At 39.4% G+C, this 19,458-nt stretch overlaps 1 protein-coding gene and 1 long non-coding RNA gene across 5 annotated transcripts; one reads left to right on the top strand and one right to left on the bottom strand.

The window, feature by feature from the left end:
* Nucleotides 1-1,747: 1,747 nt before the first annotated feature.
* Nucleotides 1,748-3,089, bottom strand: LOC124205026. The gene is made up of 2 exons (XR_006879187.1): nucleotides 2,117-3,089; nucleotides 1,748-2,055 (listed from the first exon to the last, which is right to left on the bottom strand). It is a non-coding gene; the product is annotated as an uncharacterized LOC124205026 (long non-coding RNA).
* A 4,732-nt stretch (nucleotides 3,090-7,821) lies between these two features.
* LOC124205027 lies at nucleotides 7,822-11,759 on the top strand. Of its 4 annotated transcripts, XM_046602309.1 has the most exons (17): nucleotides 7,822-8,027; nucleotides 8,086-8,222; nucleotides 8,283-8,417; nucleotides 8,543-8,663; nucleotides 8,730-8,872; nucleotides 8,945-9,069; nucleotides 9,133-9,287; nucleotides 9,344-9,590; nucleotides 9,651-9,782; nucleotides 9,847-10,050; nucleotides 10,118-10,289; nucleotides 10,350-10,481; nucleotides 10,580-10,692; nucleotides 10,756-10,961; nucleotides 11,039-11,352; nucleotides 11,523-11,643; nucleotides 11,714-11,759. In XM_046602309.1, coding segments are annotated over exons 6-13 (1,101 nt in total). In that variant the 5' UTR covers nucleotides 7,822-8,027; nucleotides 8,086-8,222; nucleotides 8,283-8,417; nucleotides 8,543-8,663; nucleotides 8,730-8,872; nucleotides 8,945-9,011; the 3' UTR covers nucleotides 10,581-10,692; nucleotides 10,756-10,961; nucleotides 11,039-11,352; nucleotides 11,523-11,643; nucleotides 11,714-11,759. The 4 variants fall into 4 exon arrangements, with proteins under 4 accessions (XP_046458265.1, XP_046458264.1, XP_046458267.1 ...); XM_046602308.1 differs by having other exon boundaries at nucleotides 11,523-11,759; XM_046602311.1 differs by having other exon boundaries at nucleotides 8,283-8,391; nucleotides 11,523-11,759.
* The last annotated feature ends 7,699 nt before the right edge of the window (nucleotides 11,760-19,458 follow it).

Below are 19,458 nucleotides of genomic sequence, written 5' to 3' on the forward strand. Positions count from 1 at the left end.
ATGTGAATCCTACTATAAAGCATTAAGGTCATTTACTCCTGTTGGAAGTACTCAAACAAACTTTACTATCGGAGAGGTTATAACGAGTCGCGGATGGAAGGTAAAAACGGGTAAAAATATTTTTTTAAATTGAAATAATCAATTATTTTTTTACAATTATTTAGGTAGATGCAAATTTGATAGCAACGGCGGAAGGAGATGTGCACGGCATCATCTACCCAAGGCATATTGCGCAATTAGAACGGCGTGGTGGGACTAAAAGTGCAATGGAGGATGTAGAACCAAATTGTTGCCACAATCAAACGTGCATTGCAAGAGGCAAAGTCAGAACTCAATCAGTTGGGAGTGTTGGTGAATGCCGCTGACAGAGAATGTTTCAAATACGACCCCCGTCTAGCTGTTACGTCAACTTCGTCTGAATTGGAAAAAAATTGCTGGTCCTCTAGTCGACGATTGTGATGAGCCTGACATTGAACGAGTAGATGAAATCGACGATCAATTAGACGAAAGGGATCGCCAAGACATCGAGATGTTAAATTTACTTTTTGATGCTGAATTTACGGACTTCACAATTCGCTTGAGTGCTTGTAAAATCAAAAATAAAACTCTTTATCTTTTATCTGTCCCTTTGGAGTTAACTCCCTTCGTAAAAATTTCGATCGATTGAGAGTGGTTACAAAAATTGCAATCATTTGGTTTTTACAACACGGGGTTTGGCGTCTAAGCAACGACAATACTTATCGAGTTCGGGCCGCTTCACCTTATGTACAGTATCCTGCAAAAAAATCCGAACAGCGATTTTTTTCCAAACAGCCACCTATCAATATTATGGGGAATTGTGTGACGCCGGATGTCAATAAACCATCTGATATAAATGATTACTTAAAATTGTTCGTATATGAACTTATTGAGCTTAGTACTAAAGGGTTTTATTTTAATGGGAAGCTTTTTTGTAAGAACGCCACATGTAGATTCTTTAGTGATTTAACAGTTTAAGTCTCTTGAGTGGCTCGTTGCGCAAAGAGACGTTCTTTAGCCAATATAGTCTCGTCGGAATAGCGGATTGACCTAAAAAAATCGCAACAATTTGTTTTTTTTTCGTGAGCACTACTTCTACTTAGAACCTTTTTAATTTTATCCCAAAACCCTCCCTCAAAATTTTAATTTTTACTAACATTAATTTTAATTTGAAAATACATGTATTTTTGTAGTTCAATTTTGACATATTAAATATAAATTAATTAAAATTTTAAAAAATGAATTCTGTTAATAATTAAATTTTTTATATACCTACCCTTTACAAACCTAGCAAAGGCTTTTGAGGAAGGGGAATGTTTTCTGAAGTTATGAGAGTAAATATAAACCCCATTTTTCAAAAAATTTCCCCCCGCCCGTGTTGGTTTCGTACACTCGCCGCATTGATTGGCTTGGCGCAGCAAAATACTGTTGAAAGGAAATAAGCGCCACTGTCTCCTATTTATGAAAAATACTCATGCATGGCTTCCTTCATTTTACTCATCAGTTATTGAATTTGCTTGTGAGCAAAAAACACTTTTTTTTTGCCTGTCGAAAGGGGCGTGTGATGACGCCACATCTGGCAACTCCGCACCCATTCCACCAAATCTAGATGTGCCCAACAGTCAACAGAGAGGCTCGCGCCCATTCAGCCCCTTCTTGCCCGCCATGTAGTAATCATGTCATGGACGATGGTCATGTCTTCCTCTCTTCGTTACGAATACTGATAGGATTAAGCTCAACATAGGTGTATTTCACTTCATCAATAAATAATCCGATTAACATAGCCGGACAGAAAAAGGGGTACAGCAGGGAGAATAGCAGAATTTTTAATTCTCAGTCCAAATTTTTTTAAATGCGTTGGGAAATAGTAACTATATTAGCTTTTTGTACATCTGGGGGAGATACAAAAAAATACGACTCACCGTCGGTCTCTGTAGCCTTAGTTCTGCGGGCATCTATGAATTGGTTCGCTTCGTTAACAAATTCGAAGGCCGTGGGAATTGGCGTTGGAGCCTCTTCCCGTTCCATCAGTGGCTGCTGGACAAACAATTAAATTAAAATTGTTTTTTTTTTAATCAAAATCAAAATCAAAATTTACCTCAGCGATCGGAGCGGTTTGTGCAAGGGTTTGTGGGTGCGGGATCACAGCCACTCCCACCGGTAAATCATTTTGCTGCGGCGGCAGCGGCTGCATTTCCTCTTCGTCCGCTTGTGGATTTTGGGGGGCAATTCGTGGGGAACGACGACGACGACAACGACAACAACCACAGGCAAAACTCCATCCTTTCTTTAGCCACTTCAAGCAAAATTTTTTGGTATGGCCAACCAAAGCGAGCGCAGCAACAGCCAAAATACAGTAGAGGAGTTGACTTGGACTTGAATGGTCCACAATGGCATTGAATGCCTTTTCAGCGGCCCCAACGAAAATGTTTTGCATTTTTTCATTAAAGTCCTCCTCTACTTTGGTCAAATTGCCTGTAGAATAGAATTAGAAAATTTAGAAAATCGATTTGGCAGCTGGGGATGACATCATTTTGATGATTCTCCCGCAGGGCATGTCGCCAGGTGTTTACATAGAGGGCGGCACCAAGTTTCAATTCACTGGCTACATGCTAGAAGAAGAGATTTCACAGTCTACTAATGTCAAACTACTGTCGATGGCGATCTGATCGTCCACTAAAAAATTATGACTAAAGAAATAAATACAACTAAAGCAATCATTTAGCTGTGACTGCAATTGCAAAATGTGTTATGTTCAAAAACACTAAATGTCAAATGAATCATGACCAGATCACGACCAAGTTCAGGCTCGTACGCTAATTAAAAAACAAGTTTTCTTTGGCGACAAATTGTTCATCGATTTCAGAACAAATAGTCGGATAACTTGTGGAAATATTTAATATTATCCCCACGAAAAATGATGAATTTATCCCATTGGATTACTGCACAGATTAATTCGTTCTTTGTCGATCTGGAACTTAAAGCCAAATGGGAATGTAAGTTGACATGTTTAGTTTTATCGGTTTCTGTTAAGACAGACGAAAAAACAGGGAAAGTATGAAGGGGTTGAAAGAACCGACTGTCGATCGTGTTATTGGTATCCAAGTCAAATAAGTAATCGAATGCTGCGCTAACAACAAGCACGGCCAACTAATCAACTATGTAAGCAAAGCCAATAAAGCTGGCGTAAAGTTGTTCAAACAATATCTATCTAAATGAAACGAGTCACTATAGAGCTAAAATACAGCTTGTCGTTCCAGTACGAAGCCACCACAAGTAGCCTAGAGCTAAAGAGGATTTGAACCGTCGCTAAACAAAAAAAAACGGACTGGAACTCAACCGCACAAAAAAGGAATGTCCATAGCTGGAAGAGGAAACGATTAAGCCGACATCGAGTCTAGGGCGATCGTTACATTCTTGATGAAGAAAAAAAATTAAAATGAAAACCTTGAAAATGATAGAGGTGCGCAACTTCTTTGACGGGATAGCCGCAAGCTTATTAGCAATAAGCAACCAAAGCTTAAGATACCAACAGTGGCGGCAGGAAGTGCTGGAACTTCCTGCATTTTCGTTTAAGTCAGTGGAAAAAGATATATGCCCTGTTTATTGCTTTTTGACGGGAGCTTTTAAAAAAATAATTAAACCTCAAACACACAACAGCACTACGAAAAGAACATTAAAATTGTTTAGCCCAAATTAACAATCAATTTTATTACGTCATTAGCAGCGTCACTCATTTTACAGCCGACTGCCCAAAATGTCTCATGACGAGCCAGACAGCAACCGAGCAGCTAGACCGAATGAACTATACACACAAGCACGCGAGACGACGAATCGTAAAAGGAATCGCCGAAGCTTTTGGTGAGAGACTAAACTCCAACAGATTCTTATTACGGAATAAGAAGCGCAGCCAGTTGGAAGTCGCCGTAGAGCGAGGTCAGAGCCTACATAGACTTGTATTTGCAGTTTAAACAAATATTCCAACATTCTGCAAAAATCCGCTCACAGACTCTTAGGTAAAAATCAATTGGCCTATTTTCTAGATATTATTTCAGAGGTAACCCCAACTGTCAATGACGAAGAAAAAACAAAAATTTTGAAAAAAAATGAATTCTGTTTTAGAGAAAAGAAAATCGTTGTTTGTTTTAGGTCAAATACTCTTAACAGAAGATGACTTGTCGATTCATCGTCATGAAAAAGAAACATTTCCTCCGGTTGTAATCATTGCCGGCGCTGCTGGATCGGGTCAAGTCCAGTATTTTGTCGCATTACTACGAAGAAATTAAAGAAAAGGACCCAAATCATTGGGTGATTATTATCAATTTCACGGATCACGCCAAAGACTTTTTGAAATTAAACTCGTATGAAGTGAATCTATCCGCCACTATTGAAAGTCTTATAAACTTATCCATCGTCGTCGGCAACAGTCGATTTGGTCATTCAATGTTGAGGCGTCGTCTAAATTTAGGTGAACGGATTACAATTTTGTTCGACGATTGATTGATGATAAGAGAAAATCGAGTCTCTACCGTCATTACAAATAGGAACAAAAATTTGAATAGGAGATGACTAGAGCCACTTGTTGAATCCCACATCGAAAGTTAAGAAAAGGAGATGGTGGGTCAAACAGGGGGGCCCCCCAGTTATTTTTCTCTGTTTTTTTGAGGAGTAGTAAACTAGTAACTTACTGATGTTAGCGTAGACGGACGAAATTAGGCTGGAGAGAAATAACGTCAGGGCTGGCAGCAAAAAAGCCATCTTGAACTCGCTGGTAACCGTTGAAGAGTTGATACGAATCAATTGTAGCTGACTGTCAACTTGTGGCTCAGGTTATAGTGGAGTAAAGTTAGGTTATAACCTAGAACAAATTGCAAGAATTGATTTTTTTAATGAGCTTTATAACTATCAAGATAATAAATACCTGTTTAAAACCCCCCGAAGAAATAATTATATTTACTATTAAAAATATTGGATTAAAATTAAAAATTTCATTGAACTATTAATTGAGTACCGAATTTAAAATATTAAAAATAAAAAAAAGTCATGAAATGATACCTTGTGATAGGCTACATCATATCACCAAATTTGAATGTTTTCTGTCGAACGGTATTCCAGCTGTATAATTTAGAAGTTGTTTTTAAATCTTAAGAAGTTGTTTTTAAATTTAGAAGTTCATTTTTAAAAATTTTACTGTGCCGCCAAAAAGGTTTAACACGGTCTCTTATGCCCGATAGTCCCTAAGTAAAGTGACGATAACTTATAAACTATAGGACCTAAATTTTTTCTATTGTTATTCACAAATAAAGAACATCCTAGCGTATAAGAATCGATCGTTGAAATATGGTGTTAATAAGACTTTTTCTTTAGTTATTCATACTTAAAGTTAGTCTATGATTTTGCCTTATTAAAAGTAAGTTTCCAAAAATTCCCACCACAAGCGTTGTCATCGTTTTCAGGCACGGAGCGGCGGCAGCCGTTGCCCAGCAGCACTCACAGTCGCCCTATCACAGTCTGGGCAATCATGCCCAGCAAGTAGGAGCCAATCACATGACCTCCTCCGCTGCCAGCTCCTCCGTCCCCGACGTCCACAAACGCGACAAGGACGCCATCTACGGGTATGTCCATTTTGTCTTTCCCGCAACCCCCTTTCACGTTGTTTGATATTTTTTCGCCCGTCAAAGAGATGCAAACAAGAACATTGCGAAATGGGATAACACAGGACGGACAGAGTAGTAGTAGTAGCCAGAATAAGAAGGATCTCTTATGTAAACATCAACTTGAAATTCGACCTAGAGACAAACAGACACCAGGATATGCCATTGGACCCACTTGTTAAAATTTAAAATAAAACGGTACAAACGAGATTTATGACTCACCCGTGTCGATTCTTTTATCAGACTTACCTGTTTCTTTTAAATTATGAATTTTCTTATATTTCTTTTGATGGGTGGGGTCGTCGATTTTGATGGGATTGCCTTTTGATTTGGTTTTCTTTCTGTGTCGAGTGCTGTTGACATGTTCCAGATGGATCGTATCCTTTTTTCCTATCCAAATGTTCACATGCGTGCCATTTTTCGAGGGTCGTAAATCACTGGTGCAATAGGGCGCCCCCCCCCCCTCTCTCTCATCATCACGGAACTCCTTCTTCCTCACCATTTCTTCTTCTTCTTTTCTGGCTCTTATAAGATCGTTTTAACTTTGATATCGCCTCGTAAAAATAGATACGTCGACCCCCAAAAAATGGAGAGATAAAAAAACATTTGGGCTCGCTCCCGCACAGCGGGACTTGCACCGGAGCAAACGTGATAGTTTGTTGCTCACTTCCGGATGGAGAAAAGAGAAAAGAAAATGAAGTCGTTTTCTTCAAAAAACGAACGAAACAAACATTTCCGCCCTCCATCCGCGGTACCGACTTTGAACAAGGAAAGCTTTTTTTTTTCTTTTTTCTTTATTATTGAGAGAGAACTTGGTTATTGATATAAAAGAAACGAGGAAGACAAAAGCAGAAACGAGAAAGAAACAATGGGGCAGACAAGAGAAGAGAAACGAGAGACATGACATGAGAGTGATGATGAGAGTGGTGGGTGGATATGGGACGGTGGGCGCACGCGCTTCTCCCGTTCGCTCACGGCTGACTGGATTGCAGTAGATGGGGAGAACAGATCTTGTTTTTAGGGGGAAATTGGCGAGAGAGGAGGGGCGAGGACACGTTTCTTCCATCCATCCATAAGTTGCTCCGCTTCGTTCAAAAATTCGAAGACTGTGGGAATTGGCGTTGGAGCCTCTTCCCGTTCCACCAGTGGCTGCTGTAAAAAAAATTAAATTAATAAAGTTTTTTTTTTAAAATAAAAATACAAATTTACCTCAGCGATTTGTGCAAGGGTTTGTGGGTCCGGGATCACATCCACTCGCACCGGTAAATCATTTTGCTGCGGCGGCAGCGGCTGCATTTCCTCTTCGTCCGCTTGTGGTGAGGGATTTCGTGGGGAACGACGACGACGATAACGAATACAACCACAGGCAAGACTCCAGCCTTTCTTTAGCCACTTCAAGCAAAATTTTTTGAAATGGCCAACCAAAGCGAGCGCAGCAACAGCCAAAATACAGTAGAGGAGTTGACTTGGACTTGAATGGTCCACAATGGCATTGAATGCCTTTTCAGCGGCCCCAACGAAAATTTTTTGCATTTTTTCATCAAATAAGTCCTCCTCTACTTTGGTCAAATTGCCTGTAGAATAGAATTAGAAAATTTAGAAAATCGATTTGGCAGCTGGGGATGACATCATTTTGATGATTCTCCCGCAGGGCATGTCATCAACGACGACGAATCGTTAAAGGAATCGCCCCAAGCTTTTGGTGAGAGACTAAACTCCAACAGATTCTTATTACGGAATAAGAAGCGCAGCCAGTTGGAATTGGATTTTTAAGGAGTAGTAAACTATTAACTTAGTGATGTTAGCGTAGACGGACGAAATTAGGCTGGAGAGAAATAACGTTGGCAGCAAAAAAGCCATCTTGAACTCGCTGGTAACCGTTGAAGAGTTGATACGAATCAATTGTAGCTGACCGTCAACTTGTGGCTCAGGTTCGTGGTTAAAGCCTTGGACTCTGGTGGTCGAGAGTTCGACTCTTATTTGACTCTTTATTTGAAACAAAAATGAAATGAAATTTTTAACAAAAATCATCTCATATCTTGTAAATTTCACGCTAAATATATGTTGAGCGTGATTAAAAGAGGGAAGGAATTTAAAAAAAAAATTTCTGTACAAAATGCAAATTATTCGTTTGAAATCTGGCAACAAGAGCAGACGAATGTTGCATATCAAAAGTCAAAACTTAGTATTGAATTATTGAATTATTTAAATTTTATTGAATATTTTTTAATGTTGAATAGTGAAATAGTTGAAGAACTTATGGAGCAGCAATGGCTGAAAATTGTGAATTATGAGAACTGTAATTTGCTACCATCTACTATACTTCACATCTCCAAAATCAGCAGTGAGCTATAGGTTGATTAACTCGTAATCAATTTTATTGTACTTGTTTGAACATTTTTTACATTTACAGGTTTGTCTGGTGAATATTGGCACTTACATACGTACATACGACCTATTTTATATTCCTATACTCAACTACGTCGAGACAGCAGCACAAAACTGAAAAATGTCTTTCATGAAGGCTGTTTTGCTGCGCTTTGTATTAAGGTGTAATTTAATTTCTACTGTTAATTATAGTCAACTTTTTAACTTTATCATTCTATTTAGATTCCAAATGGAAATGTTACATCAAGAAGTGGAGGAGAAGATGGAAATTATGCTGACACATATTGTCCACCATCGTGGCTGCTGCCCATATTACCACTCGTGAAGCTCAGTCAAGTGACCACTTTCTCTTCGTTGGTAAGCTTATTGTTGACATTGCAAAATCCGTATTGTTTTAGACGTTCATGGATTGGTTCAGCGTTATTGAAAAAAAAAGCGAATCAAAATGAAAACTAGAATTGGACCCTTTTCTCCTATTTCAGGATCGTTGGTGTCTTGTTTAACTCTAGTACCGTTCGAGAAACGTCTACGCTGAAGGAATATTTATCATCGCTGGACAAACTAGCGCCCCGGTTGCGGTCGACCAACATTCCTTTTCCCGAAGTATATACAACGATTTGGTCAAATCTTGTTGTCAAATCTCACACGGTTTTGATGTATCTCTCACAGATTCATTGGATGTTTAAGAAGATTTGGAATACGACTTTTGCAGTGCTCGTCGGATAAAAAATTCAAACAACAAATCGCTAGGTCTGCTTATCGAGAAGACTTGTAAGAGGCCATTATCTGATTGAAATTCGCCCATTCATTTGGTAGGGCCACAGTACATTGCAAATAATTATGAAAATTCACGTTAAGTATAACAAAAATTCCCATCGTTGTAGGACAACAAGATAAGGAACGACAAATTAAAGTACGGACGATGCCATCACTTTACTGGCAGCTTGCTACATGCATCTTAACCTGTCAGAGCATTGGCTTCGAATTATCGAAATTTTGGATTTTGGAGGTAAATTGAAGCGTCAGAAATTAATACATTTTATTCACACCAATTATCACAAATGTATTCTAGATGACACTGTTGAGAACTTGGAGCTAAGGTTGCAAACACTACTAGTTAGTGGAAAGGACATCCATTCGATTAAGCAGTATCTTTCGAAATACTTGGCTCTCCGATATAGAGAAGATGGCATTGGTCAAATATCAGTGAAATTGGCTGCCGATCAAGTATATTGCTTGTAATACTTACTTGAAATTTATTCACCCATTTGTTCTTCTCTTAGTTGTTTTGTTTGATCCAAAAGCAAAAAGGTATCACTTTCCTCATGCAGCTACTCCGCGAAATCCCCTGGAAAGATGATGAGATAATGACCGATAGAACTAAAAGTGATTGGAAAACTGAATGGTCCCATGTCGAAAGCATCAAGTGGATTTGTGCTAAATACGCCACACGTTATTTCATGGCTGAAGATCATACTGACGACCTGTTTAAACTTCTTTGTGATATTCAGCACTGGAACGACGAAAATGGTAAATTAGTGTTTCTGAAAGTTATTCTTTTCTTAATTCTTTCTCTCTTAATTTGCACAGTGAACAGTGAGTTGAGTTACGATTTATTGTATCTGTCTGACGGTGTGGCTTTAAGATTAATTAACGACGAAGGTAATGTGGAGGCTTCCTTGCGTTGGTATGAAATAATCGTTCGATTTGCCAATCGCCATGGTACGTATTACTTGGAATCTTCTTTTTTTTTTGGGTTTTGCATTAATTGATTTATTAATTTCAGGAATCGATTCTTCGGTTATATGGAACGCGATGACTTGTTTGTTACAACTTCCTCATGATACAGGATATCAAAGGGCTGAAAAGCTGTCAACTCTGATTCCGGAATATAACTCATGGGCTGATCAGGATCCCCTTTGTATTCGATTGCAAATGGCACTAAGAGCTGAAAACTACGATAAAGCGCTACAGATCACTGCGGATTTAGGTACTTTTTTGAACGGTTTTCTTAATTCTTTATTACATTACTCCACAGTTACTTAATTTTAAAACAGATAATCTGGGAGAAAATAATGATTGGGATAAAATCCAACGAGCTATAAGTCGTAGCGCGTCAATTGCTCGGGACAACGCGTTTTATATTCCCATGCTCAACTACCTCGAGACAGCAGCACAAAACTGCAAAATTTCGTTTATGAAGGTCATATTGCTACGCTTTGTATTAAGGTGTAATTGGATTTCTACTGTTATTTATAGTCAACTTTTTAACTTTATCATTCTATTTAGATTCCAAATGGAAATGTTAAATAAAGAAGTGGAGGAGAAGAAGGAAATTATGTTGACGAACATATTGTCCACCATCGCTGCTGTCTATATTACCACGCGTGAAGCTCAGTCAAGTGATTCCCTTTCTCGTTGGTAAGCTTATTGTTGACATTGCGAAATCCGTATTGTTTTAGACGTGTTGAACGCTTTATTGATTTAATCACTTATTTTATTTTTCTTCTTTCAACAAGAAATAAGGATTTGGTTCGCCCGAACATCCTGGAATTTGGGGCGTATCGGAAACAAACAATCTGCTTATTTTCGTCATCATCTGTTTAAGCTGTCGGGCCAGCTTTTTGCTTTGGTTTGTTTCAAAAGATTATCACCAAACAAATCCAAGACAATTTTTCATTTTAAATCTCGACAGGAAACATGTTGGATGAAAGAGATGAAAACTGCGATGGTCAGAGCGATTGAGGCCACCTTTGACTTTGGTCCCAATCACAAACGAATCTCCTACGTGCGTATTCTAGAGTCCGCCCTTGATGCCGTGATGTCGTGAATGAATTTTACCAACATGCTAAGGGTTCGGAGCACGTCCAGCTAATCCAATTGATGGAAATTCACGCACTGGTGATGATTCAATTCTATTTCGATTTTTTTTTTCTCTTTCCTATTTCAACACATTTGTGTTTGTTTCTTTTGTCTAGTGTGGGTTGGCAAAAGACTGGCAAAAAGTTGAAAAACTGTGTCACAGCTATTTTGACGATAAAGATGTCAATCCCAAACATGACGCTGACTTCTTTCTTAGTCTGGCCTCGATCATAATCAGTACCAAAGATGCCAAGATCTGTGAAGTCGTCACGAGTGAGTGCACAGATGACATATTCGAGAGGGAAAAATTGTCCGCACAGCAGCAAACGCGTTTGACGAGTTAAGCTGCTACGAGCCTGGAAAAGGCGATCGATCTGTCAACGTCATCAGGAACTCTCCCCTCCTCGAAGATAATTCCCCTTTGTCAATGGTATGCATACCATATTTTTAATTTTTTAATTTCATTTTGTCACGTTGGAATTTTGCATCCGATTCAAGTCGCCGATTCAAGTCGCGTTTCTAATTATTCATCTCAGCGTTATTGAAAAAAAAAGCAATTCAAAATGAAAACTAGAATTGGACCCTTTTCTCCTATTTCAGGATCGTTGGTGTCTTGTTCAACTCTATTACCGTTCGAGAAACGTCTACGCTGAAGGAATATTTATCATCGCTGGACAAACTAGCGCCCCGGTTGCGGTCGACCGACAGTCCTTTCCCCGAAGTATATACAACGATTTGGTCAAATCTTGTTGTCAAATCTCACACGGTTTTGATGTATCTATCTCTCACAGATTCATTGGATGTTTAAGAAGATTATATTTTATTTTTTATATCTTATTAGATTTTATATCTTATTTTTCTTCTTTCTTTCTTTCTTTTCTTTTTTTCTCCCCTCATGCAACATAAACTGATTTGATTCTTTTGCCATCCAATGTTGACTCATTCCTATGCGGAACTATTTCAAAATGATCTCGAGTTCACGGCGGGAGAAGATCTTCTAGAGACTCCGGTAGACATTTTTCACGAGAACTCTATGCCCTATCATCGTGCAACTCGGATTCGAGCAGTCGAGATAACATTAATGTACATTTTCCCTTCTATTTACAGTAACACAGAATCTGTGGGGAGAGAAATCTATAGTTGGAACTAATCAGCATGGGTATAGTCCTGAACGCGCCAGATTCAAATCCGTCCGTACAATTCTTATAATAGCGCAGAGTTCTGGGAACATACAAGATTTGCAATTGATTAGGAAAAGAAAGTATTGATATTTAAAAAAAAATAAAAGGCTGGCAGGTGTCTGCCGTGTTCAATACCTGTAATGCCCCGGCGGCAGCCCCGCCCCTTTCAAGATGGCCGCCGCCAAGGACGTCACGCTATGACGTCACACCGACGTCACGCCACGACGTCATGACCGGCATCACCCCGACGTCACGCTAAGACGTCACGACCGGCACCGACCGATGCTGACTCAGGAGTTGCTGAGTCCGCGTTACCTGCAGGTGCGAGTCAGCACTCGTCCCGGACGGACTGGCCCTCACTCACGGCCAGACTGGGTAGTAACGCCGGCTGGTCCAACCGTGAAGACAGCCGGGACCGGCCAGCAGACATGCTGATGCGGCAATCCCGCCATACATAAACCCCCGCTTCCTCTCTCTCTCTCTCTCTGCTGCACTCCCTTCCTGTCGGTCGGACACTCAATACAACTGCTTCTCATCCGCCTACCTGTCTTCGTGTACTCTCTGTAAGCACCCCGGACCGGGCCTTACAATTGGCGACCTTGCCTGTTTCGGCACCTGGAATCTCAACAAGGTAAGATCGGATGAATCCGAATTTAGATCACTCCAAGTATTATGTTAGTACACTAGACGACAACGGTGAACGACCAGTTATTGGCCCTACTTTAAAATACTTGACCGCTCCCGAGATAGCTTATTGTAAAAATAAAATAGCACTTAAATTACTCCAGTTAAATTTTGCAAGAGATAAAATAATTACATCAATACAAGACGCTAGGGCAACGACAGATAACGCAAGACGATGCTTGCAAACGAAAGAAGATAAATTAACTAGGGAAATAAGAACATTAGAAGTTAAATACGACGAGCTTTCGATCCCAAATTTTCCGATTTGTAGATTTTCCCGTAAGGCTCGAATAGCCCCAGTAGCCTTACCAGAAGGTGTTACAGTCTATTTAACAAAAATCCAGAAAGAAAAATCACCTTGTACACCAGTAGAGCCCGATTTACTTGCAGAAGCAACAGGCGGAATACCACCGATTCCAAGAGTAACTGAAGAAATTAAGTGGAGGCCAACAGTAGACAGAGAGACCGGAACTAGCATTTTTGATAACGTAGATGAATTTAATGAACTACCAGTAGATGAGATAATTAAACGCTTGCAAGAAGAACAGATAAGCGGATCGCCAGACTTAAGAAATAGAGCTAAATACCTAGATCGATTGTGGAGAGCAGATTTATCGCCAGAATTTGATTGGAATAATTATTCCGCAGAATTAAACGAAGCAACAGGCTTTAGAGGGTGGGAGAGTGACGACGATACCCTTAGTAATTACAATCTCGATTTAATATATCCATATCAGGACGATAGCGACGACGAACTTAGTACTTTTGATCTTGATTTATTATACCCAGACGAAGATATGGCTTTAACTCAAGCAGCAATCGACACGCTGCAGACAGCAGGACAAAATAATACGGCAGCATTAGTAACAGGCATGCGTACCTTAGCAGCACAGAGAAAACTAGAAAATATTCCAATTTTTTCAGGCGAAAGTAATTGTCCGTTAGTCATAGAAGAATGGTTTAAAATAGCGGAAAGAACAGCTCGGTTAGCAGGATGGAACGACGAACAAAAGATAGCATTTTTTCAAGAAAAATTGAGTAAGTCAGCAGCCAATTTTAATGACTCTTTGACAGCGCAACAAAGAGACGTGTACGTAGACTGGAAAGCGTTACTTATAGCAGGGTTACATGATAATACGGCAAAAGCTATTAAAAAGGGAGAATTAAAAGATTTAAAACAAGAGCCAGGCGAAAGAGTCAGAGATTTTCAAACACGTATAGACGACATGTACCGGATAGCTTATGGAGCAGGGCCAGCGAACAGCAACGACCCCAACGTAGTATTAGTCCGAGACGATATGAAGAAGGAAATTCTTTTGGCAGGCCTACGCAGGGAAATTGCTACACTAGTTTGGAATAGAGTAGAAGCCGATGCAACGTACGCTAATACAATAAACACAGCTATAGAATGCGAAAAAGTAACGGAAGTAAAAAAGATAGCACAGAGTAAAGATATAAATTCTGCAGTTTCAGCTATTTCCCAAGAAAACGAGAAAAACGCGGCAAAGATAAAAGAATTGGAAGGTCTGATTCACAAACTGTCGACGAAACCGGTCTCACCTCCGACGGCATCAACACCAGTCGATTTGGGAGACCCAGCAGTAATCGCAGCCTTCAACACATACAACAACGCGCAGACAAATTATCCGAAAACAGTTCGTTTCCCGGAAAATAACAGAAGCCGCAGCGTAAGTCCATTCACGTATAACAGACCCAATAGGCCAGAAGAAGGAGCAAGAGCTCAGACGCCGGTTAGAAATAATAATAGCAGTCAGGATACTCGTATTACTTGTTATAACTGCGGGAAGAAAGGGCACATTAGTAGAGAATGTTGGTCCGGTCGAGGACAACAACAACAACAGCTAGGCAGACGTCGCGACGATCAAAGATTCTCGCGAGACGAACGGCGAAACTCAGAGCGATCGGGACAAAATTGGAGGCCGAATGGAGGGCCACAAAACAATTATCGAGCTCGCAGCAACGAAAGATACGATCGCAACACCAGTACATATGGCAGACCTTTCAATCAGGAAAGAAATCAAATCGGCAATCGTCACAGCCAGGATTATCGCAATGCGCCACCGAACGAACCGAGACAGTAAATACTACGCAAAAGTCGAATAATGTAAATACGCAATATAAACTTTTTCATGTACCAGTAAAGATAGATAATATTTTCACATATGCTTTAATAGACACAGGAGCTTCAGTTAGTGCAGTTTCAGAATATTTCTTTAATAGATTGAGAAATGAAGTAAAACAAAATAAAATAATAAATAATGATAATCTTCGCAGCATATGCGGCGACAGTATGGATATATTAGGAGTATACAATTTAAATATTAGCTTAGATGATAACATTGAAATGGTAGAGCAGAAATTTTTTGTCGTACCCCAATTGTCAGAAACGTGTATATTAGGCATCGATTTTATTACTGAAAACGCGCTTGTCCTTGACGGAGAAACCCGTCGGGTAACTTATAAAATGAAAGGGAAAACTTTTTCGCTTATAGCAGAGACGGGAAATTCAAGTTATGCCTATTCGCCCATTATTCAACTATTGAACACCACTGTGGCAACAACTAGTGAAAAAGGAAACAATATTGCATTAAAAGTTGAAAGCCCCGTCTCTAAGGTAATAATCGACGACGTAAATTCAGAAATGCATAGAAATAAGATAGACAAACTGTTAGAATTAAACAAAGACGTAATAGCAGACAAATTGTGTGAATTAGGCCAAGCTAAAGGTATTACACATCACATTGAGACGACAGGAAAAGTTATATATATGCGACCTAGACGACAAGCCAGGGCAAACCTAGCCATAATAGAAAAAGAAGTGAACGAGATGTTAAAATATAATATAATTAGGCCGAGCTCAAGTCCATATAGTTCACCAGTCCATCTGACCGACAAGAAAGATGGCACCAAACGCTTTTGTATTGACTTTCGTAATTTGAATACGGAAACGATAAAAGATAAATACCCTATACCAATCGTCGACGAAACAAAAGATTATTTGTTAGGCGCTCGTTATTTCTCAACACTCGACCTGATCAGCGGGTATTGGCAGATAGAAATTGAGGAAGCCGACAAACACAAAACAGCTTTTACAACTAGCCAGGGTCATTATGAATTTAATCGTATGCCATTCGGATTGACGAATGCACCAGCAACTTTTCAGCGTTTAATGAATAATTTATTACAACCAGTTATTCATAAATTTGCACTAGTTTACTTGGACGACGTAATTATTTATTCCAAAACTATCGACGAACACATCAAACACATTCAATGCGTACTAGATCTGCTAAGGGAGGGAGGATTGAAAATTAAATTATCGAAATGTTTATTCTTACAAAAAGCAGTAAAATATTTGGGACATATTATATCAGAAGATGGCTTGAGGCCAGATCCGAAGTTGACAGAAGCAATAAGAAATTACCCGACACCGCAGAATAAGAATCATGTGAAAAGTTTTTTAGGATTATCAGGATATTATAGAAAATTCATTTGGGATTATGCGAACAAAGCAAGAGCGCTGACAATTTTAACGAGACAGAAAGAAGAATTTCGATGGGGCCCCGAGGAAGAAAGTACGTTTCAATTTTTAAAAACTTGTTTGTTAGAAAATCCGATTTTACGCTTCCCAGATGTCGACCTCGAGTTCATTGTCCAAACAGACGCATCGGGATTCGCAGTAGGATCAGTTCTAGCGCAACGGAAAATTGTAAATGGCGAAAAAGTAGAATATGCCGTAGCATACGCATCGCAGCAATTAGACGAGACACAAGAAAAGTGGCACACGACAGATAAAGAAGCATATGCAATATATCACGCGTTAAAGACATTTTATCATTATTTGTACGGTACGAAATTCACAGTAGAAACTGATCACGAAGCATTAAAAAATTTCCCTAAAATAACGGAGAATATGTCGAAAAAAGTAATTAGATGGGCTTTGTTTGCCAATGAGTTCGATTTTCAAACAGTTTTTAGGCCTGGCGTAGCTAACCAAAATGCCGACGGGCTGAGTAGAATACCAGAACAAAAGGAGGCAATAACAACGTCTGGCCAGACACAAAGTATAAAAGCCCTAACAACAGAAATGTTTTTACAAGAACAGGAAAAAGATGAATTTTGTAAGAAAGCAAAGAAAAAGTATATAAAGGAACAGCAACGACGAACCAGATTTATGGAAGAATATTTAGCAGCTGAAGCCGACGGAAAAGAAAACGATAAGGCACTTAGAGAAAACGAAAATAAAGAATACGAGGACGACCTCGACGAAGAGGAACAATTAAAAGAATTTAATAATGGCTTAATCGGCACGGCCGACGGAAAAATATTGGTACCAGAATCATTAAGAGAGAAAATATTAATAAGATTTCATGATAGCCCATTCGCGGGGCACCTAGGCGTAAAAAAGACAACGGCGAGAATTCAAAGACGTTTTAAATGGCCGTTTATGGTAAAAGAAATTAGAGATTATATACGTAAATGTGAATTATGCGCGAAGAGAAAAGGCGGTGGAGACAACAAGTCTCCTTTGAACCCAATCGCTCCCCCAGATCACGTATGGCAATTTATGGCTATGGATATTGTAGGCCCACTGACCCCATCAGGACCCGAAAATCATACGTACATTTTAGTTATGGGCGAATATTTAACTAGATATATAACAGTTGCATCAATGCCAGATAGTACAGCGGAATCGATAGCTAAAGCCTTTTATAAAAATATTATAACACGCCACGGTGTGCCAGAAATGGTACTGACCGATCAAGGTCAAAATTTCTTATCAAAAGTAATGGAATGTTTGTATAAACAATGTGGTGTCGAAGCCATTCGAACATCGGCCTACCGCCCCCAGTGCGACGGTATGGTCGAGCGTGCAAATCGAACGCTGGCCGATATAATTTCTTGTTATGTTAAAGATAACCCCCATACATGGACAGACTTTTTAGATGTAGCAGCTTTTGTTTTTAATACCGCAGTCCATTCGAGCACGGGTTATAGTCCTTTTTATTTAATGTACGGAAGAGAGGCGCGAGAGCCGGACGATTTAATGCCGCCCGCGCGAAACCGGAATTTAACAGATGTTAACATGATTTTTTCACAGCAATGGTATGATGCGATTAAAATAGCCAAAGATAGATTAATTGAAGCGAAAGAGAAGCAAAAATATTATTACGATAGAACAGCAAAAAGAGTTGATTTTAAAATAGGCGACAGAATTTTATTTAAGCAGTTGGCCATCGTGCCCGGAAAATTCAACATGCGCTGGGAAGGACCATATACAGTGGTGGAAAAGAAAAGCAACGTAAGCTATAAAATCGGATCAGATGACGGGAAGAAACGAATGGTAGTACATGCCGATCGCATGAAAAAATTCCAAGGCCGAGAGAGCCCTCAGGCTACTAACATTGTAGCACCCGGCAGAGTGACAAAGTCCAAAGCGCGAGTTGCCCCACAGTATAACGTAGTACAACATAGATATAATTTAAGAGAAAAAATAAAAGCACCACAAAGATATAGTAATTAATGTATAGACATGTTTTAGATGGACGGTAAACTCGCGCTGGGACTGCTGTCAACACTTGCTTTTGCCACGGCAACAGGAGTAAATATTACTATTTGCGACTGCAAAAATCCCAAGGCAATCGGCTTGCTGGACGCGGAGCTCCCATCGTTTTGTCAGGAAAAAGATACCATCCCACCAATTTTCAAAAAGTACCAATTTTTTATTAAGGAAGAACCTCATGCCCATTGGGAGGGATATGTATGTAGATCATGGGCGAAAACTAAAAAGATAGTAGGATATTTCTTTGGATCTTACGATACAACATTTACAACTTTCTCTCGGCAAGTGGCCGAAAAAGAATGTTGGGAAATGGCCCAATATAATCGCTGCGTAAATAATATAATGGAAGGATCAGCGGATTCTTTCTCTTTCACTGCGTCACCGGAAGGCGACGGTGTGTGGATGCAAACAAAAGAATATAGCGTAATTAATTGCATGCTTCAAAAGATAAGTATTCGAAAAGACTGCTTATATTGCCCGATCACTTCCCCTTTTGGTCTATTAACTAACAGCTCTGAAGTGTCTTTTGTTCGCCATCATGACTCTGTCATAGTATGGGATGCAACAAAGGCTAATATTTCAGGACAATGTAATTTAAGAGAATTAAAAAGCGGATCAGGATTTGTACACAAAGTAGACAGTAATTCTGTAAAATTGATAGACGACAACGCTCAATTGAAATATTTTTATTACGAAAACGTAGAAGCAATTTGCGGCAAAGCGCTCCACAAATTAAAAAATTTAGACTCTGCATACCTACGAATTATCGCGCAGGATTGGACCCGTATTTCAAATGCGGAATCAAAACTTTGCCTAAACGACGAATTAGAAGAAGTAATATGCACCAGCCAGAAAACACAGGAATTTGTTTTAGACAAAAATGAACTCGCACTAAATCGTACACACCTAGCGAAAGTAAAAAAGAATTGTTTGACGCCAATGTGGCTGCGCGAATTATATAATAACATGGAAAAAATGCAGGGAAAAGAGAGGGAAAACGTACGATATTTTTACGTCATATCAACGGATTGCGATAGAAAGCAAAATTTTCGCTGGAATAGCGAAACGTTTGAAATAATGGCCTACA

This window comes from Daphnia pulex, chromosome 10, assembly GCF_021134715.1.
Source record: "Daphnia pulex isolate KAP4 chromosome 10, ASM2113471v1".
In the NCBI taxonomy this organism is placed as follows: Eukaryota; Metazoa; Arthropoda; class Branchiopoda; order Diplostraca; family Daphniidae; genus Daphnia; species Daphnia pulex.

Bases quoted from the DNA above. Each gene is read 5' to 3' on its own strand.
- LOC124205027 (XM_046602308.1), top strand. From the start codon at position 9,012: ATGCATCTTAACCTGTCAGAGCATTGGCTTCGAATTATCGAAATTTTG. The intron at 9,288-9,343 runs GTATATTGCTTG...TTCTTCTCTTAG, and splicing joins TGAAATTGGCTGCCGATCAA to TTGTTTTGTTTGATCCAAAA. The intron at 9,591-9,650 runs GTAAATTAGTGT...TAATTTGCACAG, and splicing joins GCACTGGAACGACGAAAATG to TGAACAGTGAGTTGAGTTAC.